The 16290-nt window shown below is 43.5% G+C and overlaps 1 protein-coding gene across 4 annotated transcripts in view; it reads right to left on the minus strand.

Moving 5' to 3' along the window:
- Positions 1-16290, minus strand: part of map3k7 (mitogen-activated protein kinase kinase kinase 7) — a 163051-nt gene that overhangs the window by 62206 nt on the left and 84555 nt on the right. For all 4 annotated transcript variants that reach the window (XM_072251658.1, XM_072251657.1, XM_072251660.1 and 1 more), the window contains exons 7-10: positions 16112-16240; positions 5769-5899; positions 4573-4654; positions 3770-3909 (exon numbers count right to left, since the gene is read on the minus strand). In XM_072251658.1, the coding sequence (XP_072107759.1) occupies positions 3770-3909; positions 4573-4654; positions 5769-5899; positions 16112-16240 (482 nt within the window). The remainder of the gene's footprint in view (positions 1-3769; positions 3910-4572; positions 4655-5768; positions 5900-16111; positions 16241-16290) is intronic.

Genomic DNA, 16290 nt, shown 5'->3' on the forward strand with positions numbered 1-16290 from the left:
TCCACTGTTTGGAGGCATTCAAAAGCAATGCAAGCACAGTAAAAGAATGGCTGGATACAAAATGAAACATATACAAAATGAGACACAGGAGAAGAGACTTTTATATAATATGCAGATCATAAAAATAGATCAGTGTAGGTTCAGGCCCTTCAGCCACTATACAGGCAGCAACCAGCATGCCAATCTGGTCCTCCAAACTAATCCCACCTGTCTGCACATGGTCCATGTTCCTCTAATCCCTGCTGGTTTATGTATCTGTCTCAATACTTCTTCATGTTTTATGCTGCCTTGAGCACCTCTCTCACCTTAAACCTGTGCCCTTAAGTGTTCTATTCACCACTCTGGGAAAAAGATTCTGCCTATCTACACAATCTGTGATATGCTTAGCTTTATACACTTCTCTCAAGTGACCCCTCAGCCTCCGAATCCCCAAAAACAATGATTTATGTTTGTCCAACTTTCCTATTTTCCTAACACACTCCATTCTATCCAGCAACCTGATAAACCTCTTTCACACCCTCTCCAAAGATTCAACATCCTTGCTATGGTGTAATGATCAGAGTTGGAGGTCTCAGCTTGAAACACTGACTGTTTATTCACTTCCACACAGGCTGCCTGACCTGCTGAGTTCCTCCAGCATTTTGTGTGTGTTACTCTGGATTTCCAGCCTTTGCAGAACCTCTTGTGTTTACAACGTCTTTCTTAATTTGGGAAACTATCATTCTGTCTCCAGCTTTAGTTTAATTGCACACCATAAGACAGAGGAGCTGAATTAGGCCATTCAACCCATCGAGTCTGCTCTGTCATTCCATCATGGCTGACCCCAGATCCTACTCAACCCCATACATCTGCCTACTCCCCATATCCTTTGATGCACTGACCAATTCTAAGACTGTGCCCTCCAGTTCTGGATACCCCCACCATAGGAAACTTCCTCTTCACATTCATCCGACAACATTTTTGCATTAAGTCATTTCAACAATCGGTAGGTTTCAATGAGATCCCCCCGCATTCTTCTAAATTCCAGTGAGTACAGGCCCAAAGCTGCCAAACGTTCCTCATATGTTAACTCCTTCAATCCCAGAATCATCCTCATGAACATCCTCTAGACTCTCTTCAATGACAAAACATCCTTTCTGAGAAATGGGGCCCAAAACTGTTGACAATACTCCAAGTGCGGCCTGACTAGTGTCTTATAAAGGCTCAGCATTACTTTCTTGCTTCTATACTCTATTCCCCTTGAAATAAATGTCAACATTGAATTTGCCTTCTTTACCACAGACTCAGCCTGTAAATTAACCTTCTGGGAGTCTTGCACGAAGACTCCTAAGTTCCTTTGCACCTCTGATGTCGGAACTTTCTCCCCATTTAGAGTACTGTCTGCTCTATTGTTCCTTTTACCAAAATGCATTATCATACATCTCTCAACACTGTATTCCATCTGCCACTTTTTTGCCCATTCTTCCAGTTTGTTCAAGTCCAGCTGCAATCGCACTGCTTCCTCAGCACTACCTACCCCTCCACCTATCTTCGTATCATCTGCAAACGTTGCCACAAAAATATCAATTCCATTATCTAAATCACTGATAAAAATGTGAAAAGTCCCAATACTGACCCCTAAGGAACACTACTAGCCAGTGGCAGCCAACCAGAAAAGGCCCATTTTATTCCCACTCACTGCGTCCTGCCTGTCAGCCATTCCTCTATCCACGCCAGTATCTTTCCTGTAACGCCATAGAATTTTATCTTGTTAAGCAGCCTCATGTGTGGCACCTTACCAAGGCCTTTTGAAAATCCAAGTAAGTGACATCCATTGCCTCTCCTTTGTCTACCCTGCTTGTTATTTCCTCAAAGAACTCTAACAGATTTGCCAGGCAAGATTTCCCTTTACAGAAACCATGCTGACTTTAACTTATTTTATCATTAGTCTCTAAGTACCCTGAAATCTCTTCCTTAATAATAGACTCCAAAACTTTTCCAACCACTGAGGTGGCCTATCATTCCCTTTCTTTTGGCCTCCTCCCTTCTTAAAGAGTGGAGTGACATTTGCAATCTTCCATTCCTCCAGGACCATGCCTGAATCAAGTGATTCTTGAAAGATCATGACCAATGCATCCATTATCTCTTCAGCATCCTCTCTGAGGGCTCTGGGATGTAGTCCATTTGGTCCAGCTGATTTATCCACCTTACGACCTTTGAGTTTGCATTGCAGTTTTCCTTTTGTAATAGCACTTACTCCTGCTCCCTGACATTCATAGATGTCTGGCACACAGTGAAGACAGATGCAAAGTCCCCATTAAGTTCATCTGCCATATCCTTGTCCCTCAGCATCATTTTCCAGTGGTCCAATATCATCTCTGACCTCCCTTTTATTCTTTAAATAACTGAAAATTAGTACCTTACTTTATATTATTGGCTAGTTTGCCCTCAAATTTAATCTTTTCCCTTATAGCTTTTTTTAGTTGCCTTTTGTTGGATTTTAAAAGTTTCTCAATCATCCAATTTCTACTCAATTTTGCTACCTTAAATGACATTTTTTTTGGCTGTTATCCAGTTTTTTAATTTCCCTTGTCAGCCATGGTTGCCTACCTTTGCCATTTGAGATCAACTTCTTCTGTGGGACATGTCTATCCTGTGCCTTAGGAACTATTCCCAGAAACATCAGCCATCTCTGCTCTGCCATCATCCCTGCCAGTATTCTCGCCAATGCACCTGGGCAAGCTCCTTTCTCATGCCTCTGTAATTTCCTTTATTCCACTGCACGTGACGTATGCTTCTTCCTCTCAAATTGCAGTATGAATTCAATCATATTGTGATCACTGCCTCCTTACTGTTCCCTTACATTATGCTCCCTAATAATAATATCTGGGTTACTACACAACACCCAATTTAAGACAGCCTTTTCTTCAGTAGACTCAAGCACAAGCTGCTCTAAAAAGCCATCTCGTAGACATTCAACAGATTCCCTCTCTTGTGATCCGACCTCAACCTTATTTTCCTAATCCCCTTGCATAGTGAAGTCCCACAGTACAATTGCGTAATTACACTTATTACGTGCCTTTTCCAGCTCCCTTTGCAATCTCAACCTCACATCTTGGCTACTATTTGAAGGCCTATACATGATTCCCATAATGTTTCTTTTTATCCATACTAAAGTTCTTGGCTTAAAGAACTATGGTGAAATTTTGGGTGGGTTAGTTCCCATCATATCAGCAAGTGATGAGACCAGGTGAAAGGGAAGCTTCACCTACTGCCTGACAGCTTGAATTCCTTTCCCTTCTCCCCACCTTTTTATTCTGAATTCTTCTCCCTCCCCTGCCAGTCATAATGAAGGGTCCCAGCCCAAAACATTGATTGTTTTTCAGTTCCATGCTGCCTGACCTGCTGAGTTTCTCCTGCATTTTGTGTGTGTTGCTCTGGATTTCTAGCACCTGGAGAATCTTTTGTGTTTATGATACTCCAAATATGGCTTAACTAACGTTTTCATTTCAAAATCATCTCTTAACTTTGTTTTTACTGAATGCCCTTACCAATGAAGGCAAGTATGCCCTTTTAATGCCCTCTCCACTTGTGTTGCTAAAACTCCACTTAACCTATGACTGCTCTATCTGACAGTGACTGAAGACATAATAGAACTGTTCTAATTCACAACATCAAGTGTCTAACTTGCCCTCCTCAGAACCAGTGAAAGGAAATAGTGTAGCAACAGTAGAGGGGAAAATTAAAGGAAAATAAATCTAAAATAAAATGCATCCGATAATTGACTTACCGATTGTTTGGATGTGAGTTTAAGCTTTGATTCTAAACGCTTGATTGTATCGTTGGTAGTATTTGCGTGCAAGTCACTAGGTTCTGCATTGGCATCACTTTTGTTACTGGTATTTGTGGAGGTAATTTCCAAAAAAGATCCTAAAAGTAGATAACGTAATTTATCTGTAGCTTCCAAGGAGGGTTTTGATGTGACCACAAAGTAATCATTAAAGCCATTTATTATCATGCTTATCAAGGAAGATTAACAAAAAATTAATTTAAATATGACATGCATAAATGTAGTTTCCAAATTGCTCATCAACTGAAGCTTCAATAGTGCTTTCAATTAATGCAATCTAAAAATTAAAAGTTATGGGGAGAAGGCAGAAGGTGGGGGTTGAGAGGGATAGGATTGAATGGCAGAGTAGATGCAAGAGGCCTAAAGGCCTAATTCTGCTCCAATGTGTTGCACTCTAACTATAGTGTATAATTGCACAGCTGTGTGTTTCTGTTAAATCCAACACTCCCTCAATGTAGCATTGTCCTCTTAACTCTTTTTTGTTTTTTGTAAGCAGTTTGAACGTCAATTAAAGAAACCTCTGTTTCCTCTTCAGAAAACTAACTTACTTATTTTTATTTATTGCGATACAGTATGGATTAGCCCTCACAGTCCTTCGAACTGTACTGCCCGTCAACCCCTGAATTTTACCCTAGCCGGATCACCGGACAATTTACAATAACCAATTTACCTATTAACTGGCATGTCTTTGGAGTCTGGGAGGAAACCCATACGATCATGGGGAGAAAACCACCATTGCATACCTGTGCTTGTAGCTGAGTTGCTCTGGCTCACATCGGAGTAGTGACACAGGTATTGAAGAGGTTCATCAGCTCCTGGGAAATACTAAACAAAAGTAGAGCAAAATGAGTCCTGCTGAAGGGTCTTGGCCGAAACTTCAACTGCTTATTCCTCTCCATAGATGCAAAGATGACGCCTGACCTGCTGAGCTCCTCCAACATTTCATGTGCTTTGTTCAAGGTTTCCAGCTTCTGCAGAATCTCTCGTTTACAATGTTTTTCAGGCTCGATATGACTGGTGAAGCAGAGGGTGAGGGTGAACATGCTCAAAAAGTGACCATATGCAAATGCATTGGTGGAAATAGTTCCAGATATTTCAGGTCTTGGCCTGAAATATCAACAAATTCATTCGTAAGGCCAGTGATGTTGTGGGGATGGAACTGGACTCTCTCACGGTGATGTCTGAAAAGAGGATGCTGTCCAAGTTGCATGCCATCTTGGACAATGTCTCCTATCCACTATATAATGTACTGGGTGGGCACAGGAGTACATTCAGCGAGAGACTCACTCCACCGAGATGCAACACAGAGCGTCATAGGAAGTCATTCCTGCCTGTGGCCATCAAACTTTACAACTCCTCCCTTGGAGGGTCAGACACCCTGAGCCAATAGGTATAATTTACATCTTACTATTTAATTATTTATGCTGCAACTGTAACAAAAATCAATTTCCCCCGGCATCAATAAAGTATGACTGTGACTATGACTAAATGCCTTCTGTTTAATTCCCCTCCATAGATGCTGCCTGGCCTGCTGAATTTCTCCTGCATTTTGTGTGTATTGCTCAAGTTTCATTGCCACAGGCAGCCTATCCAGGAGTATTTAGGGTGGAAGTTGATAGATTTCTGATTGGTCAGGGCATGAAAGGATACAGGGAAAAGGCAGGAGATTAGGGCAGAGAGGGAAAATGGATCAGCCATGATGAAACAGCGTAGCAGACTTGATAGGCCAAATGGCCTAATTCTGCTCGTATAACTTATGTTCTAATTTAGGTTATAACATCTTTAGAATTGTGGATTCATATTTCACTCTCAGGTGAGCATAGAACATAGGCTAACCCTGTTCCAAACTAACAGTCCTTGTAGGCTGACCGCATTAATTGTATTTGAACATTTGTTACTGGAAACTCCTCTATTCAACATGTTACCTGCGACAACCTACCTTCATTAAATGAGTCATTATCCTCACTATCTCCTCCATTGACGGACGCTGGGCAGGATCTTTAGACCAACAACGGGTCATCAAGCTTTCAATTGGTTTGGGTAGATTTTTGATTAGAGGCGGTCGGGTACCTAAAATCCATTCAATAAATGTGAATAGAAACAAACTCCGAAGTCTTAAGAGATTCCAAATACACCGTTGTTTCATTAGTTCAAGCACCACGATACTTAACCAACATCAAAAAACATTAACAAACATTAACATATTAGCGGCTGTATCTCAGCCTGGTATGGAAATACCAATGAGCTTGAACGAAAAACCCCACAAAAAAGTAGTGGTATGGTCCAGTCCACCCCACTATTGAGCGTATCTACACAGAGCACTGTCACTGGAAAGCAGCATCCATCATCAGGGACATTCACCACCCAGGACATGTTCTCTCCTTGCTGCTGGCTTCATAAAGGTGGTACAGGAGCCTCAGGACTCACACCACAAGGTTCAGGAACTGTTTACTACCCCTCAATCACCAGGCCCTTGAATGAAAAGGGATAACTTCACTCAATGTCACTTGCCCCATGATCGAAATAATCCCAGAACCAATGGACTCACTTTCAAGGACTCTTCATCTCATGTTCTTGATATTTATTATTATTCTTTCTTTCTTTTTCTATCTTCACAGTTTGCTGCCTACTGCACAACAGTTGAACACCAAGTTGTTGCAGTCTTTCACTGATTTTATTATGGTCATTATTCTATTAAAAATTGAGTATGCCTGCAAGAACATTGATTTTAGGGTAGCACAGATGCAAGAAAAAGTTTGTAAACCATTTGCAATTACCTGATTTTCTGCATTAATTACTCATGAGAAGTAGCCTAATGTTCATCTCAGTCACAATAATAGACAAACACAATCTGCCTACACTAATAATACACGAACAATTGCACTTTTCATGTCTTTATTGAACACACTGCTTAATCATTCACAGTCCAGGCTAGAAAGGGTATGTGACCCCCTTGTATTTAACAACTGATAGAACCTCCTTTAGCAGTAAATATCTCCACCAAACGTTTCCTGTAGCCACCTCCAACAGGATCCCACCACTAAGCACATCTTTCCCTCCCCCCCCCGCTGCATTCCGCAGGGATCGCTCCCTACGCGACTCCCTTGTCCATTCGTCCCCCCCAACCCTCCCCACTGATCTCCCTCCTGGCACTTATCTGTGTAAGCGGAACAAGTGCTACACATGCCCTTACACTTCCTCCCTTACCACCATTCAGAGCCACAAACAGTCCTTCCAGGTGAGGCAACACTTCACCTGTGAGTCGGCTGGGGTGATATACTGCGTCCAGTGCTCCCGATGTGGCCTTTTATATATTGGCGAGACCCGACGCAGACTGGGAGACTGCTTTGCTGAACACCTACGCTCAGTCCGCCAGAGAAAGCAGGATCTCCCAGTGGCCGCACATTTTAATTCCACATCCCATTCCCATTCTGACATGTCTATCCACAGCCTCCTCTACTGTAAAGATGAAGCCACACTCAGGTTGGAGGAACAACACCTTATATTCCGTCTGGGTAGCCTCCAACCTGATGGCATGAACATCGACTTCTCTAACTTCCGCTAATGCCCCACCTCCCCCTCGTACCCCATCTGTTACTTATTTTTATACACACATTCTTTCTCTCACTCTGCTTTTTCTCCCTCTGTCCCTCTGAATATACCCCTTGCCCATCTTCTGGGTCCCCCCCCCCCCCGTCTTTCTTCCTGGACCTCCTGTCCCATGATCCTCTCGTATCCCTTTTGCCAATCACCTGTCCAGCTCTTGGCTCCATCCCTCCCCCTCCTGTCTTCTCCTATCATTTTGGATCTCCCCTCCCCCTCCAACTTTCAAATCCCTCACTCACTCTTCCTTCAGTTAGTCCTGACGAAGGGTCTCGGCCTGAAACGTCGACTATACCTCTTCCTACAGATGCTGCCTGGCCTGCTGCGTTCACCAGCAACTTTTATGTGTGTTTCCTGTAGCTGCTGATCAGACCTACACAATGGCAAGGAGGAATTTAAGACCATTCCTCCATACAAAACTGCTTCAGTTCATCAGTATTTCTGGGATACCTTGCACAAACAGCCCTCTTCAGGTCATGCCACTGCATCTCAGTTGGGTTAAGGTCTGGACTCTGACTTGGTCATTCCAAAACATGAATTTTCATTTTTTTAAAAAACCATTCTGTTGTTGATCTACTCTTGTGCTTTGGATCATTGTTTTGTTGCATCATCCAACTTCTATTAAGCTTCAGGTGTCGGATCACTACTCTGACATTTTCCTGTAAAGTGTCTTGACACAATTTTGAATTCATTGTTCCCTCAATGATTGTAAGCTGTCCAGGCCCTGAGGCAGCAAATCAGCCCCAAACCATGATGCTGCTTTCACCATGCTTCATAGTTGGGATGAGATTTTGGTATTGGTGTGCAGTGTTTTCCTCCAAAGCATATTTATATAGGCATGTGTTAGTCTCGTAAGACCATGGATTTGTGCCTTGGAAGGTTTCCAGGGCGCAGACCTGGGCAAGGTTGCATGGAAGACCGGCAGTTGCCCATGCTGAAAGTCTCCCCTCTCCACACCACCGATGTTGTCCAAGGGAAGGGCACCAGGGCCGATACAGCTTGGCACCGGTGTCGTTGCAGAGCAATGTGTGGTTAAATGCTTTGCTCAAGGACCAACGCCTTAACCACTTGGTCACGCGCCAACACTCCGCCTCCTATCCACACTGCTCACCCCAGTTGGGGAAGGGCCTACAAAAGGTGGCCTAGAAATTGCCCATTCAATCACTCACCTGGATAGGTTACCGGGCCTATCGGGTTATTCCACTACTGCAGTCGAAATAAGAAACAATGCAACCTAAAATGGCAACATGGAACGTAAGGACTCTCCTGGACTCGTATGGCATCTCTGACAGACCTTACCGAAGAATAGCCTTGATCGCTGCTGAGCTGAGGTGCTACAACATCAACATTGCTGCCCTGAGTGAGACCAGGCTCCTGGATGAAGGCTCTTTAACAGAGGATGGGTTACACCTTCTGCTGGAAAGGTTTCCCCCCAGGTGGACAACATCTCCACGGAGTAGGATTGCCCATCAAGAACACCTTTCTGCCAAGTCTTACAGAAACACCTGTTGGTATTAGTGAAAGACTAATGACCCTCCATATCCCCCAGCAAAGAAACGTTATGCCACACTTCTCAGTGCCTATGCACCAACTCTGCCATCTGAGAATGAGGCCAAGGAATGCTTTTATAAGACATCGGATGAAGCTCTTTGCCGGATCCCTAAAATTGATAAGATCCTTTTGCTTGGGTACTTCAACGCTAGGGTGGGACAGAACAACAAGATATGGAGTGGAGTGCTAGGTAGGCATGGTATTGGCAAGGTGAATGCAAATGGCATGAGGCTACTTACTCTTTGCTCTGAGCATAACCTTACCATAACCAACACCATCTTCAAGCAGAAGGCAAAATATAAAACCTTGTGGATGCACTCTCGCTCTAAACATTGGCACATGATCGACTTCATCATTGTGAGATGTAGTGACATCAAGGATGTTCTTATCACCCGTGCCATGAGAGGTGCTGGGTGCTGGACTGACCACCGTATGATTGTGGCCAAGCTCCATATGAAAGTGCGTCCCCCCTTGCGGCTGCAAAAACCCAATAAAAAGCGGCTAAATTGCAACCGCCTGAGAAACACAGAAGTAAGAAGTGAGTTTCGACGCCTCCTAGCTGGAACCTTGTCTGAGCTCGGAAAACACCATGGAACAACTATATCAGCTCTGCACTCCATGAGGCAGCAGCCCAATCCATCGGCCATAAGAGCAGGAACCACCAAGACTGGTTTGACGATAACTCAGACACAATCCACAACTTTCTTAAGGACATGCACAAAGCACATCGAGCAACTTTAGACAACCCTTCATCCACCAGCATCAGGCAGCATTGGCAGGTAGCTCGGAGGAAAGTGCAAAAGGCAATATGGGCCATACAAAATGAGTGGTGGACTGAAAAGGCACATGAAATCCAGTCTTTTGCCGATAATAATGACATGCATAATTTTTACAATGCTGTCAAAACCATCTACAGCCCAATAAATCGATGCGTTACTCCCCTGAAAACAGCAGATGGTCTAACACTTCTGAAGAATCAGAATACCATTCTGCTGAGGTGGGCTGAGCACTTTAACACCCTGCTTAATCAGGACTCTGACGCAGACCCCATCACCCTTGACGAACTGCCTGAGCTTCCTCCTATTCACGACCTCAGTCTACCACCAACCTTCCAGGAGGTTCTATCAGCTGTCCATTCCCTTAAGAACAACAAGTCCCCTGGCACTGACAATATCCCTGCTGAGTCACTGAAGAACGGAGGGTACATGTGTATGTGCACCCTCTACCAGTACATCACCAAGGCCTGGAGTGATGAGAACATCCCACAGCAATGGAGAAATGCAAACGTCGTTGTCGTTTATAAAAACAATGGTGACAAGGCCATCTGCGGCAATAGTAGGGGCATATCACTGCTTTCTGTTGCTGGAAAGGTCCTGGCTAAGGTGATGCTTCAGAGATTCATCAGCAACATCACCGAGTCAATGCTGCCTGAATCGCAGTGTGGATTTAGGAAGAACAGGAGCACGATTGACATGATCTTCACAGCCCAACAGCTTCAGAAAAAGTGCCAGGAGCAACATCGGGACTTGTTTATGGCCTTTGTCGACCTCTCCAAAGCATTCAACACTGTGCAAAGAGAGCTCTTATGGGATGTCCTCCTCAGGTTTGGCTGTCCCAATAAATTTGTTAACATCCTCCGCCAGTTCCATGATGGGATGACTGCTCGGGTGACCACAGGAGGCCAAGAGTCTGAGCCCTTCCTCGTACGCACAGGTGTGTGCTAGCGCCAGTGCATCTTCCTCTTGTGTGTTACGAAGCTTCTCCACAACCATTTTGAAGACAGCAGTGGTGTGGCAGTGGATGTCAGATTAGATGGCAACCTCTTTGACATCAGAAGGCTCCACACAACCACCAAACTCCGTAGAGAGCGGGTCCTGGAGCTGCAGTATGCAGACGACTGTGCTCTTGTGGCCCACACTCCAGAGGATCTTCAGACTGTCCTTGCTGTGGCGGTGAGAGCGTACAGCAGGATGGGGCTGACTGTCAATACCACCAAGACAGAAGTGGTTTGCCAGTGGAGTACCAGTGTCCCACCTACTCTACCTGCCTTCACTGTTGGTGATGAAAAGCTGTCAGTAGTGCCATCTTTCAAATATCTGGGGAGCATTCTCTCTGAGGATAGCGGCATTGACAACGACGTCCAGAGCCGCATTAAACAGGCATCAGCTGCCTTTGGGAGACTTCAGAGTAGAGTCTTTCAGAACAGGAGCCTTCGTCCCTCCACAAAAGTCACCGTATACCAAGCGGTCTGTGTCACCACCCTCCTTTATAGCTGTGAAGCTTTGGTAACCTACAGCCGTCACATCAAGTCCTTGGAGCATTTCCACATAAGCTGCCTCCAGTGCATCCTGGGAATTACCTGGCGTGAGCGGGTGCCTCACACTGAAATACTTGTAAAGACCAACTGCAGGAGTATTGAGGCCATGATCACCCAGCATCAGCTGCAGTGGCTGGGGCACGTGATAAGGATGCCCCCATGTCGGCTACCCCGCAGAGTGTTATACGGCCAGCTACATCATGGTCGACGCTCAGCTGAAGGGCCGAAGAAGCGCTATAAGGATCAGATGAAGAATGCTTTAAGGAAGTGCAAGATCAGACCCGAGGACCTGGGGAAGGTTGCTGCTGACTGTACCACTTGGCAACAGCTGTGTATGGATGGGGTTCGTATTCTGGAGATGGAAAGAACAACCAGAAGAGAGTCAGGAGAAATGCAGCCTTGGTTGCCACCACTACTACATATACATTTCCCACCTGCAACAGAGCTTGTGGGTCCAGGATAGGACTATATAGTCATCAAAGATATCACCGTTAAAGGAGTGGACGACATCATCGTATTTCGATTGGCAACCGAAGATAATTTTTCATAAATTCTATAGCATTTATTTTCCTGTAAGCGCCTACAAGAAATGGAATCTCAAAGTGGTACATGGTGACATATACATATTTAAATAATAAATTGACTTTGAACTTTCAGATAATAGAAAGTCACATCAACTAAACTTATTCCAATACTTTTAACTGTGTAAACTTTGTAGATAAATTATTACTTTGAAAACATAAAGACAACTTTTTTTTGCTTTGCAACTGCCAACCCTCCACCACAAAGAGCTCCTCATTTTTGAAGGAAGAATTACCTGCTGTGATACACTATAAGTCACTAGTAAGTGCATGAGTACTGAGAGACTGAGAAGACCTTCAATTCTCTCTTTCCTACTAATATGAATTGATATTTTCAGGGAAGAAAGAGAACAAAGCTATCTGACATTATAGTCCTGTCATCTCTTGAGTCAACAGTTATATAAGCAGCTTTGATATTTACTCTTTCCTTCCTTCAGAAAATACGTAATTCTTGATTTTGGGAAAAACATTCAATTTTCACTGAGAAAACCTGTTTATTCTTAAAAGTGTTCATATCCTATGAGTCAGAACAAGAATGTCAATAAGAATCTTCTTCAATATCCAGTGTCAGAGGGCAATATTGTATAAGATCTTCATTACTACCAGGGAAATGATGATTTTGAATTTTAAATAAATACTGAACAGCAAACAGTTGCTATAGTGACAGATATAACAGACTAGAAAAAAAGTTCCTGAAATAGTACTGACATTCAAGTTACCATCACACCTATATAAAGGGATATGTTATGAAGTATTAAAATTTCAGTTTTCATCTAATTTGGAATCTTAGAGTCATATAGCACTACAGCACAGCCCACACAGACTGTGCCAGCCTGGTCTTCCACCTAATCCCATCTACCTGCAAGTGGACTATTGCCTTCCAAACCTCTCTCATCCATGTACTTATCTACACTTACAGTCATAGTCATAGAAAAGTTCAGCACAGAAACAGGCCCTTTGGCCATCTAGTCCGTGCCGAACCAAACTGCCTAGTCCAATCGACCTGCACCCGGACCACAGCACTCCATGAGCCTGCCATCCGTGTAACACTCAAATTGAGCCTGTGCTGGCAGCTCATTCCCCACTCTCATAACCCTCTGAATGAAGAAGTTTCCCCTCACATTCCCTTTAAATTGAACTGACTTTATTATTTACATCCTTCATATACATGAGAAGTAAAAGTCTTCATGTTACGTCTGCGTCTAAGTGTATAATGCACAATTAATAGTAATTTATAATAAATAATACGTACAACAGGATAGTCAATATAACAAAGAGATACAGTTGTGTCAGCATGAGTTAAGCAGTCTGATGGTCTGGTGGAAGAAGCTGTCCCGGAGCCTGTTGGTCCTGGCTTTTATGCTGCGGTACCATTTCCCAGATGGTAGCAGCTGGAACAGTTTGTGGTTGGGGTGACTTGGGTCCCCAATGATCCGTTGGGCCCTTTTTACACACCTGTCTTTGTAAATGTCCTGAATAGTGTGACCTTTAATCCATGACCTCTGGATGTAGTCCCACCCAACCTCAATGGAAAAAGCCTTCTTGCATTTACCCTATCTATACCCCTCAGAATTCTCCATAGCTCTATTAAATCTCCTCTCAACCTTCGATATTCCAAGGAACAAAGTTCTAACCTATTCAACCTTTCCTATAAACTCAGGTCCTCCAGGCCCCACAGTATCCTTGTAAATTTTCTCTGTGCTCTTTCAACTTTATTTACATCTTTCCTGTAGGTAGATGACCAAAACTGCACACATGACTCCTATCGAGGCCTCACCAACACTTTATACAACTTCCAACCTCCCATCTCCTGAGGAGTGTGGTAGAACAAAGGGATCTGGAAATACAGGTCCTTTATTCCTTGAAAGTGGTGGTACAGGAGGGTAAGGTTGTAAAGAAAGATTTTGGCACATTAGCATCATAAATTATTTGTGACATGTACATTGAAATATCAAAACATACAGTGAAGTGCATTGTTTACGTTAATGACCAACAGAGTCTGTAGTCTGGAAGTGCTGCCATACTTCTAGCACCAACGTAACATGCCCACAAGTTACCAACAATAACCCTCACATTTTTGGAATGTGGGAAGAAGCCAGAGCACCCAGAGGAAATCCACATGGTCATGGGGAGAACCTTAAGACCATAAGATATAGGAGAAGTAGGCCATTCGGCCCACTGAGTCTGCTCTGCCATTCAATCATGGGCTGATCCAATTATTCCAGTCATCCCCACTCCTCTGCCTTCTCCCCATACCCTTTGATGTCCTGGCTAATCAAGAAACTATCTACCCCTGCCTTAAATGCACCCAATGATTTAGCTTCCACAACAGCTCATGGCAACAAATTCTACAGATTTACTACCCTCTGACTAAAGTAATTTCTCCACATCTTAGTTCTAAAAGGATGTCCTTCAATCCTGAAGTCGTACCCCTTTGTCCTAGATTCCCCTCCCATGGGAAATGACTTTGCCATATCTAATCTGTTCAGGCCTTTTAGAATTTGGAATGTTTCTATGAGATTCCCCCTCATTCTCCTGAACTCCAGGGAATACAGCCCAAGAGCTGCCAGACGTTCCTCAGACAGTAACCCTTTCATCCCTGGAATCATTCTCATCAATCTTCTCTGAACCCTCTCCAAGTCAGTATACCCTTTCTAAAATACGGAGCCCAAAACCGCACACAATACACCAAATGTGGTCTCACGAGTGCCTTATAGAGCCTCAACATCACATCCCTGCTCTTATGTTCTATACCTTTAGAAAGGAATGCCAATATTACATTCGCCTTCTTCACCACCGACTCGACCTGGAGGTTAACCTTTAGGGTATCCTGCACAGGGACTCCCAAGTCCCTTTACAGCTCTGCAGTTTGAATTCTCTCCCCATCTAAATAATAGTCTGTCCATTTATTTCTTTCACCAAAGTGCATGACCATACACTTTCCAACATTGTATTTCATTTACCACTTCTTTGCCCATTCCACTAAACTAATTGCAGTAGGATAGTCAGGCAGGACTTTTCTTTCAGGAAACCATGCTGGCTTTGGCCTATCTTGTCATGTGCCTCCAGATACTCCGTAATCTCATCCCTAACTATCAATTCCAACAACTTCCCAACCACTGATGTCAGGCTAACAAGTCTAGTTTCCTTTCTGCTGCCTCCCACCGTTTTTAAACAGCAGAGTAACCTTTGCAATTTTCCAGTCATCTGGTACAATCTGGCGGGATTGAACCCCGGTTTTCCAATCGCCCATGCAAATGGCCGCACCTGCTCTGTTCTGATGAAGAGTCTCAGCCCAAAACATCGGCTCTTTATCCTTCTTCATAGATGCTGCCTGACCTGTTGAGTTCCTGCAGCATCTTGTATGTTACTATAATTGTAATTGCTGTGAAGCTCAGTAGTTTTCACTAACTCCTCCATATCCCAGCTACATCACTCCACCTGTCATGTCATACTTATCTTAACGCGTTTAGTTTAACACATCAAACTAAAAATAAACAAAGATATTTTTAATCCTGTTGCGCTTTCCTTAAATATTAAGCTGCAATTTTGCTCTTGCCTCATGGCAGTTGACAATCCATTGGTGCACACCGCATTCTAGCTTAATCAATCAATTAGAGATCGTCAGTTTGGTTAGAAACAGCACAGTAACAGGTCCTTAGGGCCATCGACTCCATGCCAACCCAGTGACACCAATTCTACTCTGATCCCATTTCATTCTACCCCTCATGTACACACTATAGATAATTTATAGAAACTAAATAGCCCACAAACCCACAGATTTTGATACGTTCAAAGTTCAAAGTAAATTTGTTATCAAAACACATATATGTCACCATATACAACCCTGAGATTTTCTTGTGGGCATACTCAACAAATCTATACAATAGTAACTATAACAGAATCAATGAGAGACCACCTAACTAGGACATTCAACCCGAGTGCAGAAGGCAACAAACTGTGCAAATGCAAATATAAATAAATAGCAATAAATAACAAGAACACGAGATGAAAAGTCCTTGAAACTGGGTTCATTGGTTGTGGGAACGTTTCAATGATGTGGGAGGGAGGTGAAGCACCCAGGGGAATCCACGTGGTCACAGGAACAATAAATACTCAGGGTAGATACAGTACTCAGTGGGCAATGCAATATGCACTCAATGTTCAGTATTCAAATCACAAAACTACCAAGTTACTGCTAAGAGAATATTTTGTAAGCAGTTAACTTACCATTGTGGACAGCCCACATGATGCGAAATGCAGGACCACCAATTTCATCAAAAGGTTTTCGGCGAGTTATTACTTCCCACAGAATAATGCCCCAGCTGAAGACATCACACTTTTCGCTATAATTACTTCCTGCAACACAAATTCAACAAGCCACAACAAATTTAAATTTAAAAAATGCA

This window comes from Mobula birostris, chromosome 2, assembly GCF_030028105.1.
Source record: "Mobula birostris isolate sMobBir1 chromosome 2, sMobBir1.hap1, whole genome shotgun sequence".
NCBI classification, from domain to species: Eukaryota; Metazoa; Chordata; class Chondrichthyes; order Myliobatiformes; family Myliobatidae; genus Mobula; species Mobula birostris.